Raw genomic sequence first — 26,739 nt, 5'->3', positions numbered from 1 at the left:
CCCTGAGACTTCAATAACAGGAGGCAAGCTCAGCACAAGCCCTTGGAGATTTCTTCACAAGCAGGAATGCACAACAAAGTCCAGTCTTTGTCCCCTAGCACAGGCAGGAGCAGCAACGGCAGGATAGCGCCACAAAGCACAGTCACAGGCAGGGCAGCACTTCTCCTCAGCTCTTCTCCAGGCAGAGGTTCCTCTTGATATCCAGAATTGATCTAATTTTCAGGGGTTTGGGTGCCCTTCTTATACCCTGTCCTGCCTTTGAAGTAGGCCTACTTGAAAGGAAAGTCTCTCTTGTTTGTGAAGTCCTGCCTTGCCCAGGCCAGGCCCCTGACACACACCAGGGGGCTGAAGACTGCATTGTGTGAGGGAAGGCACAGCCTTTTCAAGTGTAAGTGACCACTCGTCCCCTCCCTCCTAGCACAGATGGCTCATCAGGATATGCAGGCTGCACCCTAGCTCCCTTTGTGTCACTGTCTAGAAAGAGATGTAAATATCCCAACTGTCTAACTAACCCAGACAGGGAATCCACAAACAGGCAGAGTCAAAGAATGGTTTAAGCAAGAAAACGCCCACTTCCTAAAAGTGGCATTTTCAAACACACAATCTGAAAAAACAACTTTACTAAAAGATGTATTTTTAAATTGTGAGTTCAGAGACCTCAAACTCCAGATGTCTATCTGCTCCCAAAGGGAATCTACACTTTAATCCTATTTAAAGACAGCCCCCATGTTAACCTATGAGAGAGATAGGCCTTGCAACAGTGAAAAACGAAGTTGGCAGTATTTCACTGTCAGGACATATAAAATACATTAGTATATGTCCTTCCTTAAACATACACTGCACCCTGCACATGCGGCTCCCCAGGACCTCCTTAGGGGTGTCTTACATGTAAGAAAAAAGAAGGTGTAGGCCTGGCAAGTGGGTACACTTGCCAAGTGGAATTGGCAGTTAAAATCTGCACACACAGACACTGCAGTGGCAGGTCTGAGCCATGTTTACAGGGCTACTTATGTGGGTGGCACAACCAGTGCTGCGGGCCCACTAGTAGCATTTAAATTACAGGTCCTGGGCACCTCTAGTGCACTGTAATAGGGACTTACCAGTAAATCACATATGCCAACCATGGAAATCCAATTACACATACATTTTACATAGTAGCACTTGCACTTTAGCACTGGATAGCAGTGGTAAAGTGCACTGAGTAACAAAAACAGCAAAAACAAGAGCCCAGCACACATCAACAACCTTGGAAACAGAGGCAAAAAGTTAGGGAAGACCATGCCAAGGATGCCAAGTCTAACACTTCCACAGAAATGAAGTGGGCATGGAAGAACAATTATGATCATATTGAACAAAATATCCTAGCTAACATGGTTCTGTTGCCGTCCAGGAGATACATAGTAAGTGTGCGAGCAGCAGTTCTCACTTGGTTAGGGGTAAAAGAGATGTTTGATGAACTTTGGGAAAAGGAGATATAAGTGGCAGTTTGGGCAACATTGGTGCTATGGAGTCATATGGGTAAGATGGTGGCAATGCCGCTGCCTTAATAAAAGTTTTACTACAAATCTAAAAACTATGTCTTTTCTTAAGTGGATTTTGAAAACGAGGTCTGTAAAGCACACTTTCTGTAATTCACAATGCTTAAAATTAGCTTAATTAAAATTGCAGACCCATCTTTTCCAAGTATAATAAGGCGTGTGAAAACCTCCTCTCCCGGGCATTTCGTAAAACTTAACATTTTGCATGTACATGTTCAGAATCTTTTCCATTTAAAGGTTCAAGCTGTTGTGGAAAAAAGATTATTTGGCCTCATTCAGAATATCAATACTACCTTGCAGCAGATTCAGATGTCCATAATAGATATTTTCAGAAGCCTAGCTGCCACGGTCAGCGATAGAGGAATGGAGGAGCAGGATATGACTCTAGAAATTGCAAAGAGATTTGAACTTTAGATTCTTCAATGGACATTCTGTTATGTGGAGGAGAACCATGAAAAACTATTGGTGCATACACCCTGGAAAGATGAGAATCACCCTGGCATTGGAGGGCAATCTTGGCTCGAATAGGTCCCTTTGCTGTTGTGAAGACCTCAAAACTTCAGGATTTCTCCTTGTCTTTTAGGAAGAGCTCAAATGAAGCCCCATCAAGGGTCCAGGATCTGGTGGCATCTCTTGGGGATCAAGAACTCAATCCAGCAGAGGGCAGCAGGCCTCAGGCAGGTCCAGTTGCAGGTTCAGTGCAGCAGGCCAACTCGGCAGCTGCAGCGAGGCCTCTCGAGCTTGTTGTAGCTCAGAACAGGAGGCCAACTAACTAGCCCTTTAAGTCATTTGTGTAGCCTGGGATGAAGGAGGTAGTCCAGTCTCCCTTCTCAGACAGCAGGGCAGGCCTCACGCAGCAGGGCAGTCCCTCTTCTGTAGGGTCCACAGGTTCAGGGGTGTACTAAAGAATGAGTCTGCGGGCTCCCTTTTTATACCTGGTGCAAGTTTTGCAATGGGAGAAGCATTTGGAGTTTCCCCTCCACAGAGGTGTTTAGAATTTCTTGCCTCTCTGTCCTGGTCCCAGTCTGTCTGCAGGCCCAAGAGTCTAGTGTGAAGTTCTTTGTGTGTGAGCTGAAGCAGTGTCTTTGAAATGCAAATAGGACTGTGTATAGCTTGTCCCCCACCATCCTAACTAGGTTGGCTTATCCTACCAACACCCAGGCCCTCTACTTTGTGGCTGTCAGGGAGGAAAACACAAAGGACAACAACTCACTACACCTAGTCACATGAACTAGGACACAGGCTGTAGGCAGGCAATGTCAGCTTCCTAAAAGTGGAATTTCAAAACTTCGACTTAAAATCGGACTTTACCATTAAAGAGGGTTTTTAGCCTACCTTGACTGAGATACTTGATCTACTCTCACACACTGACTCTTTTCCCCCTGTAAGCTCTGGTAAATTTCCACGGTGGAGTGAGCTCCATCAGCCGTGAGTAATTGGCATCTGCATCCTGCATCTGCAAGTACACAACTTTATTTTTTCAAATTACTGATGGGGACTGTGCACGACAGTATTATTGATATGTCTTCAATGAACACTACCATGTTGAGTTGTTTTCTTACCATGTGTCGAGGCTAGTTATTTCAATTTCTCTCTTTTTTCTATAATTTATAGTGCAGGGGCCTTGGCTTATTATTTGTATAACTGCATACTTTTTAAAAACATGTTTATTGAATAGATTGTGTTATGTTTTTCAGCAATTCATGCAGTACATTATATCACATCCATATTATATTTGCAGAAAATGCTTTCCTTCAGTGATGGAATTAACAATGATTCCAAACATTAGCAACAGTAAAAACAACTACAAACTTAATAAAAAGCATTTAAAAGAACTTACAAAGGGTTTCAAATTAGAATTCTTTAGAAATCATTATATTTTTACTTATTCCAAGACAAACATATCAAATGTAATCATAAGGTAACCCAATGTAATCCTAAGGGAGAGGTAGGCTTCACAGTAGTGAAAAACAAATGTGGGTAGTGAAAACAAATTTGGGAGTATTTCACTACCAGGACATGTAAAACTTACAAATATAGATCCAGCTTTTTAAATATGTTTCATGCCCTATGGGCCATTTAGGGCCTACTCTGGGGTGAATTACATGTAATAAAAAGGGAGTTTTAGGCTTAGAATTTTTTTTATTTTGGCTGGTCGAAATGGCAGTTTAAAACTTAACACACTTGCTCCAATGGCAGACCTGAGGCATGTTTAAAAAGCCTACTTCGGGCGGTGGTACAATAAGTGCTGCAGGCTCACTAGTAGCATTTAATGTACAGACACTGCTTACATGTAGTACCACATTACTAGGGGATTATAAGTAAATTAAATGTGCCAATTAGGAGTAGGCCAATGTTACCATGCTTAAAGGAGATAACACAAGCATTTAACACTGCTTAACAGTGGTAAAGTGCATAGATCTAAATCCAACAAAAATTGTTTCGGAAAACAGGATGGGTGAAGGCAAAAAGTCTAGGGGTGACTCTGGAGAAAGGGCTAGGTCCAACATAGATATAGAACTGAGAAACTGTGCTCTGTATTTGAAAACAATCCTTTTGAACTTGTGCAAGCACAGGATGGGTAAATATTCACATGGTTTCCTTTCGACCAGGCAAAGAATGAGCTTTGCAGACACTGAATGTTCACAAAGAATGTAATTCCACATGTCTGTAAACATTCTGTAAAAGCAATGAGACGTTTGTCACAACATATACACAAGGGACTATTCACAAAGGTAAATTTGATCTTAAATGTATTTTTACAGCCACATTTACCTTACGTACACTTACCAGGAATTCACAAAACTTTTCCTCGCAGACATAAGCCAATTTATGTGTATGGAGATCTCTGCTGCAAGTGCAGATTTAAGTATCACTCAAGGCACTGTAAAGTTGTTGATGTTCGAAGTAATGCTTAACCTTGTAGTTTTGTGAATGCTCACAAACAATGCTGTTTGTGGGTATTCACAAACTCCTCTCCTTCCTTGTTCCACCTTGGAAAGGGTCTGTTTTTTACTTCTAGCCAAAGGTTGGTGTAAATCCTGTTCCAGGAAATCTACATTTACACATAGGTGTAGATCTGTGAATGCAGATTTACCTCTTTCATTGTGAATTGGGCCCATCTTCTCCAGCTAAACTGGCACATAATTATACATCACTAATTAATCCTGCTCATACACACTTATCAAGGGCGCCTATTATCTTAATACTAATACTCAAACAATTCATCACTTTCTAGACTTATAATGTTTATCACTATATAGGGTCTTTCAAGTAGCTTCAACATTAAATATATCCAGATTATTACATTGCATGTTGAAAATGTAAACCTCTATTAGGCTTCACTACCAATCAAACGGTTGCATCCTATTTCAAATTGTTTCCTTTTCCTAAGCGATGTGGTATGTAAAACCCTGTTCTTTGGGTTGGGACTGTCAGCATAGTTCTCACTAGACCTTATGTTATAACCAGAAAAAGAGTTTTAGGAAGATCTAGTGAGGGAAGGATCTCAATTCCACCCACATGTTGATCTTCCTTACTACAAGCTTTGATTGGCCAGCAGTAATGTTAGGCAGTTTACAAAGAATTTAAACTGCCTTATACGCAAGGACACAGAGCTGTTGGTTATTGCGGCACAGGCTAGGAAGCCTAACAATAGAGCAATGTCCTACCAAACAGGTTTGCAGACAATGAAAGAACTGATACCCTGGGAAAGATAGTGCTGAAGCTGTATTTGGAGCACATGAGTAGATTCACCAGTCTCTGCTAGTGTAAATCCCTCAACAGCTTATTACTGCCAAATACCTGAGGCGAGCACTGTGCCATAGAACTATTCCATAGCATATTTTAATGGGAGAAAATTGTGTGAACTATACCAACAGTGTGGTGACTCCAGCATCAATCATTCAGTCGATATTTGTATAGCACTGCTTATTGCCCGAGAGGGTATCCAGGCGCTTGCTGCAGATGTTATTCGAAGAGCCAGGTCTTCAGTTCATTACTGAAGTGGATCAGCGATGGTGGGGTGCGAAGGTGAAGGCGGAGAGCGCACAGTGTCCTCCTGTGAGGCAGCGTTGTATTTGTGGTGTCTGTGCAAGGGTGAGGTGTGCGGAGCGGAGGTTCGTGGTGGTTGCTGGAGGTGAAGGCGGTGGTTGAGGTAGGCAGGTCCTAGGTTGTGGAAGGCTTTGTAGGTATAGGTTAGGAGCTTAAAGAGGCATCTATTACGGATTGGGAGCCAGTGGAGGTCCTTAAGGTGCTGGGTGATGTGGGTTATCTTAGGTAGGTTGTGGATTCTGGACTGTTTGGAGTCGCTGCAGGAGTTTGGTGGAGGTGCCTACATACAGTACATTGCCGTAGTCTAGTCAGCTGGTGATAAGGGCCTGTGTCACTGTCTTCCTTGTGTCGAGGGGGACTCATTTGAAGTTCTTGAAGAGCATGTGGAAACAGTCTGAGGAGACAGCAATGGCCTGTTGTCTCATGGAGAGTACACTGTCGAGGGTGATGCCGAGGTTCAAGGTGTGATTTTTAGGTGTTCGGAATGGGTCAGAGTTCTGATGACCACCAGGAGTCATTCTAGAGGGTTGATTGTCTGCCGAAGATCAGCACCTCCATTTTGTTTGTGGTGAGCTTCAGGCATTTGTCCCTCATCCAGGCAGAAACGCTTTTCATACAGTTGTGAAAGTTATCTTTGCTTGGGTGGGGTCTGTTGAGAGCAAGAGGATTAGCTGTGTGTCATTGTCGTAAGAGACTATGTCGATGTTGTGCGCTCTCACGATGTCTGCTAGTGGTACCATGTAAATGCTGAATAGGGTTGGGCTGAGTGAGGAGCCTTGGGGGACGCCGCAGATGGTGTGCTTGGCTTGTGAAGTGAAAGGAGCTGGAGGACTCTCTGGATGCGTCCACTTATGTGCGTCGTTAGTGATCACAATCTGGCGTAGTCTTCGATGAGTGTGTGGTGGGAGACCGTATCGAAAGCGGCAGAGAGGTCGGGTAGGATCAGGGCGGCTGTTTCCCCCATGTCAAGCAGGGTGCGGATGTCGTTCGTTGCGGCAATTAGAGCTGTCTCAGTGCTGTAATTGGCTCTTCATCCTAATTTGGATGGGTGTAGAAGGTTGTTTCCATCTAGGTGCTTCATGAGTAGGAAGCTGATGGCCTTTTCCAAGGACTTTGACAGGGAATGGGAGCAGGGAGATAAGGCAGTAGTTATGCAACTCACAGGGTTTTGCAGAGGGTTTCTTGAAGAGGGGTCTGATCTCTGCTTGTTTCCAGGCTTCCGGGAAAGGGCTGTGGAGAGCGAAGTGTTGAGTATGGTCATATTGATGAAGCTGTCTTAAGCCTTGTATTGTTATAAAATGTTGGATAGCACCATTGTGCCTGTTTCAGGTTTCTCCTCCTCTACCTGGCAGAAGTGCTAGAAAAGCTTATCATCAACTGCCTGGCCAACCACCTTTTGGAACTCTCCCAATCTCGATTCAGACCTGACCACAGCAAAGAGCCTGCCCTTCTTGCTGTCATCCACAACATCCGACTTAAAATGGACAAGAGAGACACAGCAGCACTCATCCTACTCAACCTCTCGGGCGCCTCCAACACCATCTCTGACCCCATCCTCTATCAATTCCTCCACAAAACCAGGATCCAGACTAGCACTCTGATGGTTTAGCTCCTTCCTCTCAGGAGATACCCAAACAGTAGGCTTCGCCTCATCTTTATCCACTTCCTTCAGCCTGATCTACTGTGTTCTTCACGGCTCCTCACTCAGCCCTGCACTATTCAACATCTACATGACCCCGTTCACCACCATCCTCCATGCTCATGGACTCGGCATCATCTCTTAAGTCACCAACACCTGGCTCATCCTCTCCCTCTCTGAAGACACCACACTCAACCCATGCGATCAGGTGCATGCCCAAGGTTGTGAAATGGATGAAAAACAATTGCATGAAACTCAACAACTAAAAGACAGAAGTGGATCCTAGTCAGAAAAGGCACCTGTCTGATCCTCTGTCTAGTTGCCCTTAGAACTAGTACCAATGTCAATTCCGTCCAACTCCGCCAGGAACCTAGGGATTGCAATCAACAGTTAAATCCTGATGTCCAACCAGGCCATCCCGGTCACCTCCACCTGCCTCCACACTCACAAGAGTCTGTGTCGCGTTTGTGGATTGAGAGCCAGTGGAAGTCCTTGAGGTGTTTGGATATGTGACAGCAGAGTGGGCGTTTGAGAGTGAGTCTGGCTGCTTACAACTAGCTTGCAAGCAAAATAATTTGAACTCTGACTGCACATTAAACGTTTTAACTGCCACTTTCAAAGGTCATAATTGAGTATGAATATTCAAGCAGGAGAGGCTGAGCAGTGAGCCATTAAAAAACTGCCACACTGCCTGGCAAGTGCCGCATGGAAACAATAAAATACTACACATTTTAACACAACTACCACCAGTGAACCTTTTACATACAGACAAATTTACAGTGTACTAGTGATTAATAGGCCTGGGAGAAGTAAACTGAGTCTGGCTTTCCGGGTTTCTGTGGAGTTGAAAAAAACCTCAGTGGAATTCCGCAAAGGCAGAGTTCCATGACCCGCGGAGTCCTCCTGAATGCGCCCATCTCGGAAGAGCTAAGCAGGGTCGAGCCTGGTCTCAGTGCACACGGGGCAGGCTGGTGCATGAGAGGCCTGAAACTGCAACTTTCTTTCGCTGCATACGGCCCTGCCCTAAACTGCCAGGCCTGATGTGCACCAGCCTGCCTCGTGTGCAGTGCACACGGGACAGGCATGTGCACAAGGGGCCTGAAACTGCAACTTTCACTGCCTACGGCCCTGTCCTGAATTGAGGCCAGGGCCGTAGGCAGTGAAAGCTTCTGTTTCAGTCCTTTTTTGTGCACCAGAGTGCACAAACGACGACAACAAAAGAAAGAGACGAGGACTTACCTGGGTCTTCCCGGGGGTCCTCCTTTGCTCGTCGTCCAATGACGACGAGTCTTCTCTTCGTCAGCAGCTGCCTCCTGTGCTCCGGTGCGCACTGCAGCACAATTATGGGCTGCACAGTGCAAGCACAGACTGTCTGCGCTTGCGCTGTGCAGCCCATACTGGGCTGTAGCACACATCGGGTGAGCTCCGCTCCGCTGGCAGGACTAGCAGAGCTTGGAGTGCCAAAAACTCTGTTTGTTCCGTCAGCGTAGCGGAGCTCTCCACACAGACCTAGTTATTAATCACACCTCAGAGTGACAACCTAGCGACCCACTCTAGTGTCAAGCCAGCCACTTGTTCAAGTTACTCCATGGAAGGCTGTTAGCGGGAAGGACTAGGGTCAGGGAAAGAGTTGCAGGTTAAGGGGTAGATAGTGACCACTAACTTGCTTTTCCTTTTCGCCTCTGAAAGTCACATAAACCACTTTGTAAAGCATGTTTTAGGGGTTATAGGCATCTACTTAACCAACAGTACCAGCTTAAGAAAGAACAACTGCTCTATAGCTAATTAATCTAATATTAGAACATACAGATATGTGATGCCAACTCTTTTATATAATGGAAAATTTGTTATTTTAAACTTGTTGTTACATTGTGGCAACAAAACGTAACTTTCACAAAGAGGTACAAATTATAATGGAATACTTTTAATTATACTTTTTTCAAGCAATACTCCTGCATGCAACAATAAAAGTTCCCAATGAAAACAGTTTCTCCCTTGTGGCACAGCAACTGGTTGGATAGCTGCATTAATTATCTGGTTCATCTCACCTGGACCGGAGCAGGAGTCTCATCTTTACCAGACTGCTCTTTATTAATTTTCCATGCCTTTTGAATGCCATGTGACTGGGTAACTGATGTTGACTCGATCCACTCATCTTCTGACCCCTTAAAAAAAAAGTACACAGGAATCAAGCTCATTAAGATAGTTATTGCGCGTAGTCCACTGTTGCAGTATTGTGCATTTAATTAGTGCAAGAACCAATGTAGTTGTAGGCACTACACATATACAGAAACTCAGTTTCAGGACGACAGACAATATGGCACATGTCACCACTGCAGGTTGCAGCTGCTGCCTAGTAATCATTTTTCTATGGGGTCCCTGTGCCCTACTCTCAGGGTAAGTACCCTCTGATTAGCTCAGAGCTGTAAAATGAATGTTCAGCCTCGCAGGCCCCAAATCTAAATGCCCCAAATTATTGCCAAGCATGCACACTAACAGCCAGGCTGACACTCTGTCTTGGGCAACCACCTCTCTCCACTGTATGAAGAGCACAGTTAATAGCTGGTAATAGTCAGTGACCTTTGGAAAACTGTTTTATTTCTCTCACTGCACCTCCACCGGATTACAACTGCAGGAGGCCTGATCCAATTGTCCAAAACTATCCAGAGGAGTGTTTTTTTCTGGGTAATTGTACGCTGACAAGCCTCCTCCTGAGGGTCCCAAGATCAGTAAACTTGGAGTACAATAAACGTTTACACATCTCTAGAACACAAAGATGACACAAAAAGGAAAACATTGATATAAGGATCATGAATTATAGTAAGTAAAAAAGAAAGTTCAAAAAATAGTAAACAAAAATAGTTGCTAGTTCACGGGGTGCCATATCCTGGGTGCTCTTTGGGGCCGACATGCTATGAATCATGGTCAGGTAAATGTTGATGGTTTGACCCAGTCAAAAATTGTAAATGTAATTGTAAAAGTATTTATATAGCGCTTACTACCCCTGATGAGGCGAAGTGCTTTTCGGCGAGTAGAATGCTACCCTGGAACCCAACAAGAATTAGTGATGGATTAGTATTGGGAAATATGAGAACAGTTTTAGTATTATTCTGAGTTAATTTGAGCCGCGGAATATGAGAGTTTGTTAGTTAGATTGACTGGAGTAATGGAGGGGTGGAGGAGGAAAGAAATCCAGAAATGTTAATCGGGAGCATATCCCTCATTTACTCATCCCAAAGGCTTGGGATGAGTAAAGGGGGGTGGAGGAGGGAAGAGTCTGTGGAAGGGTTAGGGAGATCATAGTAGCAGGGTGAGATAAATGAGGGCGAATTTAGCAGGGTTGTTTGGGAGGTCATGGTAGTAGGGTGAGGTTTGGTGAGTTAGATGTGGAAACGGAGGGAAGAGCTTAGGCAGAACTCTAAACTCTATCATTTAGGAGATGAAAGTAGTAGAATGGATTTGGGATGAGTCAGAGTGGGAATGGAGGATAGATTGATAGAGACATGACATATGATGATGGGTAGATAAGTGTGATAAGATGAGAGCAGGGATTCATAGATATCTAGTATAACAATACACCCAGGAACCATGCAATGACCCACGTACATGCCAAGCACAGAACAACATACACACATACGGACATTTATATTTATACACACACACACACATACACACACTTATGCACACATATATGTACAAAAAATACATAATTAGAACCATGGGTAAATATACTTAGTCAAACAGGTTTAAAGAGTGTGTGTGTAATTTAATGTTATGACATAGTATTGATACATATTTTCTAAAGAACTATACATAACTAGAAATATACAAATCAGAAAAAAATATTTATCAACATAGGCATATGCAGTCCATAGTTGTTTGAATATGGTGGTTATGAAGGAAAGAGCCAACTCTTGAGTAGTTTTCTGAAGACAAGAAAGTTATCTGTGGCTCTTATAGTTGGGGGGTAATGAATTCCATAGTTTGGCTGCTTGAGCGGAGAAAGATGTACCACCTATAGTCTTTTTCTTGTATGGTGGTGTTCTAAGGCAGGGTGCCAATCTTGAGCGGAGGTTTCTTTGTTGGATGTGTTTGGTTATTTTGTTTCTGATAAAAAGCGGTTCTGTTCCATGTATAGCTTTGTGGGTGATACAAAGCAGCTTGAAAGTGCATCTTCTGGCAACGGGTAACCAGTGTAGTGCTCTCAAGGCAGGGGAGATGTGGGCGTGTGCCTTTACATGCAATAGTAGCCTGGCTGTGGAGTTCTGAATACGTTGTAGTTTTTTCATAATAGATAGAGATCCATGGTAGAGGCAATTGGCATAATCCAGTTTGGATAGTATAAGCGGGATAGTAGCTTGCACCTTGTGTGGCAATCCGAGGTGGGGGAAGATGCATCGTAGAGTCTTCAAGGTGATGAAGCTTGTTCGTGCTAATTTGTCCACTTGGGCATTCAAAGTTAACTTGGAATCCATAATTGATGAGGTGGTCTGAGATCGTCAGGCCAGACGCACAGAGGATCATAACTTTTCCAGTCACCACATATGAGTATTTCTGTTTTGGAGGTATTTAGTTTGAGATGGCTCCGAGAGGTCATCCACTGATCAACGGCTCTGAGGCAACTGAAGATTTCTGAGTTTTCAATGTTTTTGGGGCATTCTAATTTAAGTAGTATTTGTGTGTCATCTGCATAGTTGTAGCATGTGAGATGAAAATCATTGATTAGTTCTGGTAATGATATCATGTAGATGTTGAAAAGCAAAGGTGAGATGATTGATCCTAAGGGGACCCCTGCTTTTGTGAGGTAGGGTTTGGACGAGAAGGGGGGCGAGTAGATGATATTAGATCTTTTTTAAAGATAGGAAGTAATCCAGTCGAGAGCAGTCCCTTGTATGCCGGCTTGGTGGAGTCTTTGAATTAGGGTGTCATGGTCAACCATATCAAAGGCAGCCGAGAGGTCCAAGAGAAGTAGTGCAGCAACTCCCTTACAGTCGACTGTCTTTTTAAGATCATCCCAGATTGCTATGAGTGCTGATTCAGTGCCTCTTCCTGGGCGGAATCCAGTTTGGAAGTCTGAAAGTATAGAATTGTCTTCAATGAATTGTGACATCTGGGAGAATGCTGCTCTTTCTATCAATTTGCACAGGAAAGCTCCATTTGTGATTGGTCTGTAGTTGTTGGGGTCTTGCTGATGGTTTTCTTCTGTTTTAAATAGGAGTCCAATGTGTCTGCCTTGGTTGTGTAGTGAGTTGCCAATTTGCTTGTGAAATCTTGAGTAGTGGGATGACTTCCTTCCATGCATGTAGGTTTTCGAAATTCATTGAGAATTTTATAAAATTCCTTGGCTGTAGATTTTGCATTTTGAATTAGCTTTTTTGATTAATGATTTGTATATTCTGTTAAGTTTGTGTAGCTGCAGTTTTTCTTGACTGTTGTTTGATTTGAGCCAGGTCCACTGCAACTTTCTGATTTGTTGCTTTATCTTTTTAAGTTCTGTGTTTCTCCAAGGTGTTGGTTTACTTTTGTCATGTTTAGTTTTTCTGAGTGGTATTAGGATATCAAAAGCTTCCTGTAGCCACTCAAAGTTTTGGCACAGAATTAATTGTATCAAGATCTGTGTTGGCTGTTAGTTGTGTTTCTAAGTCATCAAAATTGAGTTTGCCCCATGGTCGATAGGTGCATGTATGTAAGTAGTTGTGGGGTGTGTTGATTTGTGGAGTTTTATGTTGGAAGGTTAGCAAATGGTGGTCTGACCAAGTGATTGGCATGATGCTATGAATGCTAACTAGATCAGGCTTAGCAAAAATGACATCTAGGATGTGTCCAGCGAGGTGTATGGGATTGTGTACAATCTGATGTAGGTTCAATGCGACTAGGCCAGTGGTGATATCTTTTGGATGGGGCATATAGGGTTTGTCAAACCAAATGTTTAGATCCCCAAGAAAGCATAATTTGGAGTATAGTGTTATAAGGTTTGAGCATGTATCTAGAAAAGCATATGGAAAGGTGGAGGTCTGTAAAGGAGGAGAAAGTTACAGGAGGAAGTTGGAGTAGGGTGGCATCTGGTGAGGAGGGCTTCACAACCTTGTATGGAAATGTTGTCTGTTTTACTGAGGTTTATTGCCTGTTTGAATATAATAGCTAGTCCACCTTTCAGCCTTAGAAAACAGTTGTAAATGCAATTATTAACGGTGTACCTTTTCGTGGAGATGAAACAATTCAAAAAGAGGACGCTACACATGCAGAAGACGCTCTGAATAAAAATGGTGTAGGCATAGCAAGAGTTTTGGTTAAGAGAGAAGTTACACGAGGGCCTGAATCAGTTAGGATTTTATGCAAGTTATTTAAGTAGCCTGTGATTGATAGACTGATCATTTGTTATACGTGTGATAAGCCAGCACTAGGTGTCTCGGCGTTAAAACGGACTGCGAGAATGCTCTATAACTAAGGAAGGTAAAATATGTGATTTTTGTATTCCTAATTTAGCTCTTAAGACCATCGATTGAACGGAGTGAAGGAGGGAAAAATTCGAAGTTTTAGTTTAGACACAGAAAATGCAGATTTGTAATATGTGGGCAGATTATGAGTAAGAGAGCTATCAGTATAGTAACTTCTGGAAATAATTTGTGCCAGAGCTAAATCGCCTTGTAACACACACACAATTTCCAAAACATACCAAAAACAGTAGGGTACGGACTGCAAAAGTGAAATTACCGTAAGTTTAAAAGTATATTGTCAGACGACATACTGGGCGATAAAGCAGCTCCCGGCAAACTCCTACGTTGCAGTAAAACTGACAGCACAACCACTACTCATAAAACAAAATTATGTTACATACTATGTCTTAGTTTCCACAGTTGGTTTGCCCCTTTATCTGCATTCGTTTTTAACTCTAGTAGTTAGATGGGAACGGAACTCAGCCCAAAGGCACACTAAAAACACTTACTACAAGACAAAGAAAAACAACATGCAACTGGAAAAGCACAGACATGAGCTAAGGCTAGCCACACACTTTCTTGTACTTAAATTGTGTGTAATGATAAACTGGTAACGTTGATAGATTAACCTAAAAGAACCATTACTGTGATCGCCATATAAATGCAATCCAGGCTGAAAGAGCTAACCTGTTGAGTAGAACTTGAACAAAATTCTAGCCATGCGTCCAAATATCACACACACAGACTGGATCCCAGGGTTTGTGTTTTGCTGCTTCATGCCAGAGTCCAACATATGTTAACCATGCAACTCAGAATAAAATACTATTTACTACTAAAATCACCCACACACAAATAAAAGTGACTAATTAAAACTCTTCTCTCCTTGGCAATTACAACCATCATCATCTTATTTTTAAGTCTCGCCTAAAGAGTTTAGCTGTCTTGTAAGCAGGGATCAGACAGTTGCACACATGGATGACTTTCTTATCTATCTTAGATCCCTGCTCCTAATTCGTTGCTCTTATTGTTGTGCTTGTCCTGGCACTGAAAAACACTATACTTTCATGTTTCTGATTGGATCAGATGAATCCTTCCATTGCTGACATCATGGATTTATTTTTAAGGTCTCGCCTGACACAGTGCATGCACAGTCGCTGGTGAGACATTTTGTTTACATACAGGGGGCCTACAGCCCACCAACTGCTGGCCATTCATTGGCTTTATTGACAGTCTTCGGCCGTGCGCAGCACACGGTTGGGTGGTTACAGGGGTTGCTGCAGGCCCTGCTGGCAACCCCCACTGCGCGTGGTCAAAGGCTGTGGACAGTGTGAGGTTGGGTGGTTATAGGGGTTGGCTGTAGGCCCTGCGGTCTACCCCCACTGCGCACGGCCAAAGGCTATGCGTGGTTATAAGGGAAGGCCGAGCCCAGAGCGGGTTTGGGTGGTTTATAGTGGTTAGTTACAGGCCAACCCATGCTTTGCATAGCCTTTGGTCGTGCACAGTGCGTGGTTGGGTGGTTATAAGGGTTGGCCACAGGCCAGGCCCTGCTTCCAACCACCGCTGTGCACAGCCAAAGACCGTAAGCAGTACAGGGTTCGGTGGTTACAGTGGCTGCTTGCATGCCAACCCCCGCTGCCCACTGCCAAAGGCTGTGCGCAGTGCGTGGTTGGGTGGTTATAAGGGTTGTCCACAAGCCAGGCACTGCTGCAGGCCGCCGGTGCACAGCGTGGGGGTGGGTGGTTATATGGGTTGGTTGCAGGGCCTGGCCACAGTCTAGGCCTTGCAGCCAACCCCTGCTGCACACACCCAAAGGCCGTGTGCAACGCATGGTGGGGTGGCTGTAAGGGTTGGCCGCAGGATGTGTGCAGGTGCGGTTGGATTAACATATAGGAATTAAAATTACTTTACGTTAAACAAAAAATTTAAATTCACTAAAAAAAAAAAAAAAAAAAAATGAAGGTTAGAGGGAGGTTATAGTTGGGAGAAATAATTTTACAAAACATACAAGTATAATTAAAAAACCTAAAAGGTACAGGGACGTTATAGTTAGGCTCACATTCCACACTTACAAAACCATAGAAATCCAGCAGTTATAGTTACCTGAGCTAACTATAACTTGCGCCCCCATAATGCACTGCTTATGAACTCACATATTACATAACTCAAAAACTGGAAAAGGAGGGGAGACCATCTTTCATGTGGTCTGGAAATGCCCCATCATTGTCAAGAGATTTTCACCCATCTATTGAGGGTCCTCACACATGACAGATCTTTGCCTTGCTGGGACTTTTGGTAGATTTGGGGGGGCCCAGGGGAGACAGGGCATGGATGGGATAGGCATCCTCCTTGCTAAACACAAAAAACTGGAAGCCAAGGAATTAATTAACCCATGGAGAGTAGTTATGGGCTAGTGTGCACAAATGGAGGAACACACACACATATATATATATATATATATATATATAAATAAATAAATGTACACGGTTGCCCTCGGCAAACAGTGGGATTATTCTGGTGTGTCTGTACTGCATCGAGATGCTCATTTTTAACTATGGACAGCACATTACAAATGAACTGACTGTTATAGTTTGTCCTTGTAATAAAGTCAATACATTTTTTTATTACAAAAGAGAGACTTAGAGCTTCCTCTGTGACATGTGTCTGCTGCTGCTGTTAATTCAAGGAACACTATATGATACACACTTAGAAACTGCAATATTAGACAAACGATTAATTGTGCTTAGCTTATTCCATTCAAATATCTTGCCACATTACTTTTGAAAACCTACCGAAGAACTGTCAGCAGACTCCACATTTTTCTCAAGCTTCTGTTTTTTACTTTTTTGCTTCTTTTCTTTTTTAGCTTTCTTTGAATGTTTCTCTTTTTTCTTCTTTTTCTTCACAGAATTGTCCTTTAAACAAAACAAATAAATAAAAGTTAAGGATGATGGGCAAAAATCAGATCTCATTCGGAGGCCCTCACAGACTCAGCTGAGAATCTTTAGGCAACAATTCTCCTATATTCTACCCCAAATGGAAGTTGTGGCAATCTATGCTCTTACTGGTTAAACCTCAAACAGATCTACCTAGGCATTCCATCTTGTGTCAAAGTACAAAATGTCAAATACTGTGCAGCAGACTCTACTAAGACTTCCACTGTACCCAAAACAATTCCACTGCCCCCACCCACCCAAGTATGGCCTTCAAAGTAATCACACTGAATCTTGGCACAAACCCACCTTTCCTTTTAGCAAATTTTAATATATACATTACTGAACATCCCATGAATAAACTAGGTAGGTAAAAGCAAAAGACTACTTGCGTTGAAGATATTATCTCCAAGAAGTTAGCTAAGGCTCTCTGGCCACAAAACTTCAATACAAAATCAAAACAACCTCACCTTTTTGTCCTCTTAATTGAACTCTTGTACTATGCACCCTCTGGCTATGATATTCCCTTTCCTCAGCTATTATGGCCTTTGGAGGACTCACCTGGTTGCTGAAGGAGCCCAGAGCGCCAAAAAACAAAGTCTTGAAATATATCGCTGTTAAAGCATTCTCCTGGAGCAGAGTGCTTTGAAATATCCAATGGTATTCCTTTTTCTTAATAATGAAACTTAAATCAGATAGCAATGCAGTTGGGGATTGGCACTTCGACATATAGGTCAGAAAAAAAGTGTCAGTGCCATCTAAAATATCTGCGTTCCCTTTGCATCACAAAATGTGGAAGCAGTATTTTGTTTAGGTGCCTAGCTTTATGGTGGTTTGAAGCTGGGGAAGAAAATTGTCTTCCCTTGAACTCATAATTGTATACGTAGCACTATGACAGCTCCTTTGAAACAAAGGTTTGAAAGGTCCTTTGGGCCAATTTGTCTGTATTACTGTGCTTAGATATGAGGTACAAAGTGCTTGCAACTCACGTAAGTGCTAGGCAGATTATATGTGAACAAGAAAAAAGTTTATCACATAAGAAGCCTTAAGTGACAATTGGTAAACAGTTCAAAAGGCACATGCAACAGCCTGGTTCTGGTTCCAAGAGACTTTGAGACACCCGACTGGTGACAGATAACTTGACCCAAGTGTATAGTTTTGACAACCTCAGAGGCCGTGCAAAAGGACTTCTATGGTCTGTTCCAGTGGACTCAAAAGGTTGCAATATGAGTGGTGTAGATTCCCACCTGCATCCTCATCTGAGCCCAGCGATTAAGAAAAATAAATAATCTCAGCTGAGCAGGTGAGAGGGTTGATGTTTTTTGTGGATGCTCTGGTTGAACTTCAGCCATTTGCACTGATGCTCAGCTCTGAGGGCCAGATTAACAAACTGAATTTTGTAGTACACAAAGAAGTATCACATTAGTACAACTGATGTACTACAAAACGCAATTCAGAAACCTACGAGTATAAATCTCCACCTTCACTTCTCCTACCTTTTCTATGGGGCAATCCTCACACCTATAAGTTTACTACTTAGTAGTAAATGTTGGAAGGGCAACAGGAGTAAATAGAAAAATGGGAATGCTTGATAGGAAGGAGTTAGGGAAGAGTAATCAGGGGCTTATGAAGGGCTAAGGAAGGATTTAGGGACAAAAGAGTAAGCCCGTTCCTATTTAAGAACTGCACTCACTACAGTCAGAAGGGACCCAAAACAGTAGTAAATGTATTCCAGCTCAGAGATGGAATAAGTCTAGTGCTACACATGGCCAACCACCAGTACTGCAACATAATCTCATAAAAAATAATAGAGGTCGATCTTAAAGTAAAAGCCCATACGAAATAATGTTACATTAAATTATATGAATTAAACTCATTAAAAATATAAAGTAATACAATTTAACTTTAAAAATGTATCTCAAAATAAAACATTTTACTTTACCACACCGTAATAATCTCTTAATGTAAATACGAATGTAACATTTAAAAAAAAAAAAAAAAATTTACTTTGAATTATTCTGAGAAATCACTCTTAAATATTTTTTTATTTTTCCCTATACTTTACCATAGGAGATCACCACCACCACCTGGGGAACAAAAGCTACTCCAAAGTGTAAGAGTAAACAATCGTTTAGATTTACTCAAGTGTAAATGTTGAGGAGAGACCCAAGTGTACAAAGATTAGCTCTCCAGGAATCATATGCTTATGCTTTGCAATGGTAGTGAGGAGTGCTGCACTCTCTACTTACTCTCTCCTCATTTTTCCTGTCCCCCCTGGATAGGTCTTTCATATGGAGGAGTCAGAGGTTGCCCTTCTGACAAAGATAAAGTTGTTCTGAAAAACAGATCACACAAAGGGCACTAGAATTAACAAACACACTGGGTTCTTCCTGATCTTCTAAAGGACCTTCATAAACAGGAGTTGGAAGAAAGACGTACAAGAGTGCCCATGTTTATTCCAATGAACTCTTATAAGCAGAGCCAGTTCAGTCGTAAAACAGCTACCTCTTGCGTTCAGTCTAGTCAGAAAGGGACCTATGGTTGAGTGACACAAGGCTTCTGAGAGGGAGTCAAAGTCTTTTGTGAGAGTGAAGACAGCTGTTCAGGATGTACACTTTGAAATAGCTCATTCCCGTAATGTGGAACACTAGCAGAAACATGTTGAGGCCTATTTGCAAAATCGCACTATCAGCTGGCAAATCGGTCACAGCTGTGGTATTGTCTGTGTGGGTAAGTTCCACGTTTACAGGAAGAGATTAATCTGAATCCATGTCACTGATGAAAAGTTGCCAGAAATGCATCCATCCCACCCATTCTCCGAGGCCAAGTTGGTGAGCAAAAGCACCTGACTAGTAAGACAGGACCACCTACCACTGGAAGGTCTGAATGAGGGATGACAGAACATGAAAGGGATTGAACCAATTGTCCAGTGTTAGAAATGGGGTCTTTAGTTAGCAGTGGTTTGCACCCTGTCCAAGTAGGGATCCTTACTGTAGTCAGGGTAAGGGAGCAATACAGCTGAGATAACCCCTAGGTAGCTTGGCAAGAGCATCAGGCTTATATCGGAGGCAATGTGTAAAGTATTTGAAAACACACACACACATACAGTAACACACATACAGTAATAGAGTGGTGAAAACACTACAAAGGGACTTCACACCAGTTTAGAAAAATAGCCAATATCTATCTGAATAAAACAGGAGCAAAAAGACAGCAATCCAATAAAGATATCACTTTTTAGGTGAAATGAGTCTTAATCCATACAAATCAATAATAGTATTTTTTAGCATAAAGAATCTGGGATGAGTCAAAAACAAATGCGATGTGGGCCACAGGGGAAGTGAGGCGCTTAAAAGCAAAGCGTCACGTCGGTTCCTTACTGCGCAGGGGAGGTGATGCATCGATTCTTTAAGGAACCTTCAGCGAGAACATCAACAGATCAGCATCTATTGCTGGGGGGCGCTGCCGTGAAAGACAAACTTCCAGTGCATGTTCAAAGGAGAACCAGAGGCACTGGAACACAGGCTGCACACAATACAAAACCGGTCTGAATGACGGGGACCAGAAAATTGAGTGGATAGCTGAAGGCATCAAACCGAATATGGAGGAGAAGGTGTGAACAAAACCAGAACCGACAGCTTTGAAAAAATGTGCTAATCCAGCCGTGCTGGACGCATTAAATATTCCTCCCACGAGTTCACCAAAGTGTCTCGGAAAGTACGTATTTAACAGGGACTGTATTTCTGCTGATGACCTTTCCATTAGAAGTGCGTAGGTCTCGCGTGCAGATGTAAGGGCCACATGCTTTTGAAACAATAAAGCCTTGAGTCTACTTAACTTGTCAAAATTCACGTTTGAAGTAGCAATGTGAAGCCAGATATCGGCTACCTCCTTCATTTTAGTGGGGGGAAACAGTACGTTCCTGCAGCATGTAACGAACGACCTTAGAGACCGAAACAACGTAAACTATTCCGGCTCGCATGCCATAACAGTCTTCACTATTGAGAAGGACGTAGCTGCCGTTTGAAAGCACCTGGAACGTAGGTCTAATCAAGGGGACTGGAACTCCCTTAAGATAACAAGCAAAGTTTGCAGCCGAGGCGTTACACGCCCCATGCAAGGACAGCTGTTTACAAATCATCGAATGGCTGACAAAAGTCTTGCATTCACTACTGCTAAGAAAGACCTCTTTCATGCCATTGAAGCATTTGTACGAGAAGGGAAGCTCCCACACCTCATGGATGTAACTATCTCCCAGCTTTTCATATCTGCCTACCGGAATGTGTTTCAAACAGGAGATGAATTCTAATGTTGAAATAGGCAGATTAATAACCCTGTGTATTAACCACGCTGCCAATGGTATTTCAGCCACTGTAAAAGGAAACCTTTCTAGTTTCGCGATGTTAAGCATGACATAAGTCGCTTTCTTTTTTAGCCATTAATTGTTGTTGCTGTGTTAGATTAAAGGAAGAAAATATTTCCCTTGCACTAACGTGCTGCCATGGAACGCAACCAGCCTCAATGTTTTAAGCGTCCAACTCAACTGCATGATGGACCTGGTCTGACTCTGTCCATGGTATAAAGAAGACATATCAGATCATATAATGTCTATAGCAGAAAAGACAATGTTGTTAATTGTATATATCCGGTCGGACCAGGTGTTGATCCCATTATCCACAACAGCTAATGCCTTTTTCAGATTTTCCTTATCTATTTGCCTTAACCGGGCAGCAGCATCTTGTTGGGAAAGTTTCCATATTTCATTGTATACTGCATATAAGAAATGCTTCCTACGTGGTGGTCTGGGGCCTGACAAGAAATCTTGTAAGTCAGTGGTGTTAGACAAGAGATTGAGGTGTTCTTTAACCGCGTTTAGTGAGGATGCTTTAGCCACTGTTGGCATAGTTTTCCTACACTATATGTTGTAATGATATCTGCATGTTCTGGAGATATATAGAGGGGGTCTGGCCTACTCGTCCTAAAACCCCCAGAGGAGTTAATAAAACGTTGATGTCACCCGTTGGTATCTATGGGCCACAATAACCACCCGCCTGGACGTGTCAGTGAAGCATTAAACGTACCATTCTGGACCCACTCATCGAGCTCATCTTTAGTTGCATTCGTGTATTTTTGCCATGCATAAAATTTAGCAGGGGACGGTATGCTGGGCATGTTCAATTCCCTGATTGTTGCTAAGCCTAAACAACTGGTTTGTTGCACTGTTTCATTTAAAAAGATCATTTGAACAGGGATGAGACATGATCTAAACAATGTTTCTTTTCCCTTGATCTGCCAATTTTTCGTTCCCCAGACACTTTTCAGATCAATTGATCATTCATAGCCTTCTATTGATAACCGGGAAACAAAAGATTCCGAATATATAAATTTCGTATTGGTCAATAACATGTGTATATCCTTAGTAGAAGGTACTTTAAAATAATATGACTCAGCATTCTTTTGATTGTGCCCAGAAAAATATGTAAACTTTTCAGTATAAGTTTTAGAACTCCCTTGCGGTGGGGTTGGACAATGTTCCCATTGCGTGTAATTAAATATCGTTTGGGACTACTCGCTCTATGTATGAAGTGGTGCCCATAATAATTATAGCAAAACATATCACCATAATTTTCTTTGAATTGGTAAACATCTTCGTTTCCAAAGACAGTATAATATTGCAATTCTGTCATCATAGAATCAACTGTTTTCACATCCCAATCATGAGATACAATGCGTGGTATTACTATATCATTCATCGATAATTTGAACACATACGGTATTTGAATAATTTCCGTGGGACCATTTATATCAAACATTACTTTGCCCCAAACAATCCCATCAGGAATTGGCACTGCGGAAATGTTCACAAAAGATAAGCTTCTTCGGAACTTATGTGATGAAAAATGTGGTTTCAAAACCTCCTCCACCTGTTCAAACGCTGATCTCTCTGGAAGAAAATGACCATGTATTAATAAGAAAAAGGTAATAACAAAACCAATCCAAAGTAGAAAGGCTAGGACAGTCAGAGAAAGCCATACATAGTTTCATGGAAAAATGAAATATGTTTCTTTAAACCAGTTTGTTAGCTTACGTGCACTTGACAAATCAGCTGTCGAAGAGGCGAATGAGTCTGAGAAATCATCGTGGAAATCGGCAAAATAACCAGAGGCAGTTCGTGCAAATGGCGTAGCCGTTGTCAGTGGTGGAGTTGGTGTTTCCTGTGGTGGCACACTACAGACAGCACCATCCGTTTGGCTCGTAGTTGAGTTGTCTTGTTCAAATGTTTCTAAGTTAGTTGATGTTAGTGGAACTAATGCAAGATCATCTTCCACCCTCCCCAAGCTCGGAGAGGTATCAGTGTTGGTATAAACAACTTGTAGCCGAACTTCTTCTCCAGTAGTGAGAGGGATTTGTTTGTTGCAGTGCTATATGTCAGTGGTGTTGTCTGTGAACACCTGCACTGGCCTTTCTTTAATGAAGGTAAAAAGGCTTTCAATGCCAGCCTGATCGCCTGGAGCTCCAGCAGGTTGATGTGGAGTAGGGATTCCGTCACAGACCAGAGGTCTCTGATCTCCACCTCTCCTACATAGCTGCCCCATTCCAGGTGTATCACTGGAGGGACAGCGATCTGCCGCTGACCCAATCGCAGTTCATCAACCACAATTGCAAGCCTTTTGCAGTTTCCTCTGACATTGGGACCATGTCAGAGAAATTCTCTTGATGCTATACCCACTGGAACTTCAAGTTCCACTGCAGAGCCTGCATATGCCAGAAGGCATGTGTCCCAATCAAGATGCAGGAGACCATGAGTCCCAACATCCTCAAAGTTAGTCTCAACGAAATCCAGGATAAAGGCTGAAACATCAGTATCATAGCCTGAATATCCTGGACTCTCCGTTTGGGAGGATAAGCCAGAAACTGCACCGTGTCCAGAACAGCTCCGATGAAAGAGAGCACCTGAAAGAGAATCAGGTGTCACTTTGGCAGGTTGATAGTGAGCCCTATCAAGTGCAAGAAGTCCACCGCAGTTTGGAGGTGGTAGGTGACTGCCTAGGGTGGGCCTGCCTTCAACAGCCAGCCATAGAGGTAGAGGAAGACTGGAACCCACAAGCCCCAGAGATGAGTTGTGACCACTGCTGTTACCTTGGTGAACACCCCTCTCCCCCCCTCAACGCCTTGAGACCCTCACGGGTGAGTAGTGCACTTTACAAATGCTTTGATTGATTGACTCGAGGAATGCTGGTAAGGCCAAAAGGGAGCATTGCGCATTAAAAGTGCACATGGCGCACCATGAACTGCAGGTAATGCCTTTTTGTAGGCAAGACGGAAATATGTAAGTATGCATCTGGCAAGTCCAATGCCATCAACTACCTGGGTCAAGGGCATACAGGACTTGAGCAGGAGTGAGCATTGGGAACTTCCTTTTTCAGGAAGAAATTGAGAGGGCACAGGTCTAGGGTAGGACGGAGGCCTCTGTCCTTCTTTAGCATAAGCCAGTAGCATGAATAGCAACCATGACCTACTTCTTCTGCTACGGCCCACTCCATTGTCCCCTTGGCCAAGAGAGTCACTACTTCCTGACAGAGTAAGGAGAGATGGTCCTCTACCAGCCTGTCATGGTTGGCATGGAAGGAGGGCCATCACGAAGGGGAGGGAGTAGACCCGCCGGACAATCTGGGGAACCCCTCGTGGTCTGATGTTATTGACCTCCAGAAGTGCAGGTAATGATGTACCATGACACCCACTGGCTGCCCATTATGGTCAGAGGTCAAACTAAAGAGCCTTTGAGGCTGGCAGAGGGTAGTGGGCTGGGCCGATCTTTGGAGTTCCGTGGGTACCGTGTCCTCACACACAAAGGGGTTGAGAAGCTTGCGGGACGTGGTGGCTGGGCTGGTGGAGGCTCAGCTGGAAGCCCCCTTCCATGTCCACGAAAGGCAGACTGAGGTTGACAGGGGGCCACGGAAAGATCCAGGGACTGGGTCATAGCCTAGTTGTCCTGGATGAGCTCCAGCGCAGAGTCTGCATTGTCTCCAAAGAGACAGGAGCCATCTAAGGGCATGTCCATAAGTGAAGCGTGGACATTCCCTGCATAGCCAGATGTCCTCAGCCACGTGTGGCACCTTAAGGTCACCGACGAAGAAACCACTTTGCCTGGAGAGTTGGTCGCATCTAGCCCCTATCCGGTTGTGAACTTAGCTGCATCTCTCCCATCTGCCATATCTTGAGACAGTATGGCCCGGGCATCAGTCAGCGAAAACGAATCCCACATGGAATGTAAGTATTGGTCCAAAAGGCACGCAGTGTTCACTAAATGCAATGCGAGGGAACCTTCTGGGTTCCAATCCGGTGGAGTGGTGGGGTATGCACCAGGATTTAACAAGGGAAGTGGAGGCTTTGACCACCAAGCTCTCCAAAGTGGGGTGGTGGGTGAGGAAAGGGACAGGGCAATGGCGGCAGGCAATTGTCCTGTTCACAGGAGCCCCTGTGCGGGGCTTGGAACAGGCCCTAAGCAGGACATGTGTAAGGGCTTCATTAATGGGAGAAGAGGGTCTGGAGGTGCGACTCCCAGCTGAAGCACCTCCATCAAACCAATAAGTCTTGACAGCCACAGAGAGTAGCAGAAGGTCCAGGACCTCGGCTGCCCTCCTCACCACAATAGCAAAAGTGGAACCTCCTCTGTAGCCCCAGCAGGAGGAGAGACTAAGCCACTATCTGGACAGGTGTCCAGCCCACTGGCTTGCACCAATTCCTAACACCAGCCCCTGTCAGGATCTAGGGGTTGGTATTTCTCAAGGGTCAGTGGGCTCTCCCTATCTTCCCCAAGTCCTAGATCATAGACATATGGTTCAGGCTCCAGCCTGGAGGGAATGGCTCCAGTCAGTGCTGCAGTCATTGTCGGACAACACCCATCCAACTCTGTGTCAGGGATAATAATGGGGACGGCTTTGTCAGAGGGTGTCGACATTAGGACCGGCATCAGGAAAGGTTGAGGTGGTATGACCGGCACCTGTCTGGATCGATCAGTGGATGCAAGGGGCTCAACTGGCGGAGAACCAGTGGGAGCCCCTCCCTAACCTGCCAGTCCTGAGGGATTGTAGTAAGGACGGGCTGCCCAAATATAAGGTGCATGACCTAATAAAATTTGTGGAGTTGGGAGGGGGTCGCTCTTGCTCACAGAAGCTTGGGGATTAGTGGAGCCAACCCAAGCACAGGCTCAACTGCGGAGCCAGACCTCGAATGACAGCGTTCTCTCACTTAGTTGGATGACTTCGAATAACAGGGTTAAGTCAAAGACATCTTTGATGTTTTCTTCTTTTTCTTCTTGTGGGACTTACCCAAACGCACAGATTACTTTGACAAAGATTGATGCCGCCTCAACAGATCCCAGGACCTTCCTTTTGACCAGGATCAAGACCATTGAGGCATTGCACAGCAAGCCCCCCAGAGCTTGAGGGCCGCTTCCTCAAAGCCTTCGGATGGATGGAGCAGCAGTAGGTGCAGGTCTTTGAGTCGTAGTCGCACTTGAGACACCAGAGGCAGATGTGATGAGGGTCCATCACTGATATCTGTTGATGACGGTAGCTGCAAGAATTGAAACCAGGCTTTTTAGTGGACATCCCTGCCACACCAGCAGAAAGATCTAAAAAAAACTTCAACAAAACGGTAAAAAAAGTTCAGTCAAAAAATGACTGGGTGTAGCTCCCTCTGGATCTGCGCTGACTGGCATGGAGGGAAGAAAAATTATGTCAGCGCATTTGGGTGGTGTTTATATAGGCACTGTGCATGTCACTTCAGATGTGGAGAATGCTCCAAAAAGCTGAACAATATCTACCACCACGCAGGGATACTGCTTACTAAAACATTTCCAGATCCAGTCTGACTTCTGGGGATAACTCCAAGGTAAGGAATATGCAGTTAGAAGTATCAATCTGATCGAGCCCTCAAGGACAGACTTTGGATACTTCTGCTATGAAGCCTATTCTGCTCATCTGGGTCCAGTGACGCCTTCCCCTGAATAGAACAGCGTGGGCTTCCAAGATGGCCCGGGGAGTGGGTTTGCACTTTGACTGTAGGTTTCCTGAGAAAAATGAGGGGTACATCAATAGAAGAAGAGGATAGAGCAGTGGTTCCCAACCTTTTGACTT

General features: G+C 43.8%; 1 protein-coding gene across 1 annotated transcript in view; it reads right to left on the bottom strand.

Annotated features, from left to right (window-relative positions):
* The window catches only part of CWF19L2 (CWF19 like cell cycle control factor 2), an 860,723-nt gene that overhangs the window by 780,045 nt on the left and 53,939 nt on the right, over window positions 1-26,739 (bottom strand). The window contains exons 3-4 of the mRNA XM_069202341.1: window positions 16,457-16,579; window positions 9,279-9,395 (exon numbers count right to left, since the gene is read on the bottom strand). Of these exons, the coding sequence (XP_069058442.1) occupies window positions 9,279-9,395; window positions 16,457-16,579 (240 nt within the window). The remainder of the gene's footprint in view (window positions 1-9,278; window positions 9,396-16,456; window positions 16,580-26,739) is intronic.

This window comes from Pleurodeles waltl, chromosome 8 (assembly GCF_031143425.1).
Source record: "Pleurodeles waltl isolate 20211129_DDA chromosome 8, aPleWal1.hap1.20221129, whole genome shotgun sequence".
NCBI lineage: Eukaryota > Metazoa > Chordata > Amphibia > Caudata > Salamandridae > Pleurodeles > Pleurodeles waltl.
Note: the sequence above shows the minus strand (reverse complement) of the source record. Positions and strands in the feature narration are given on the sequence as shown.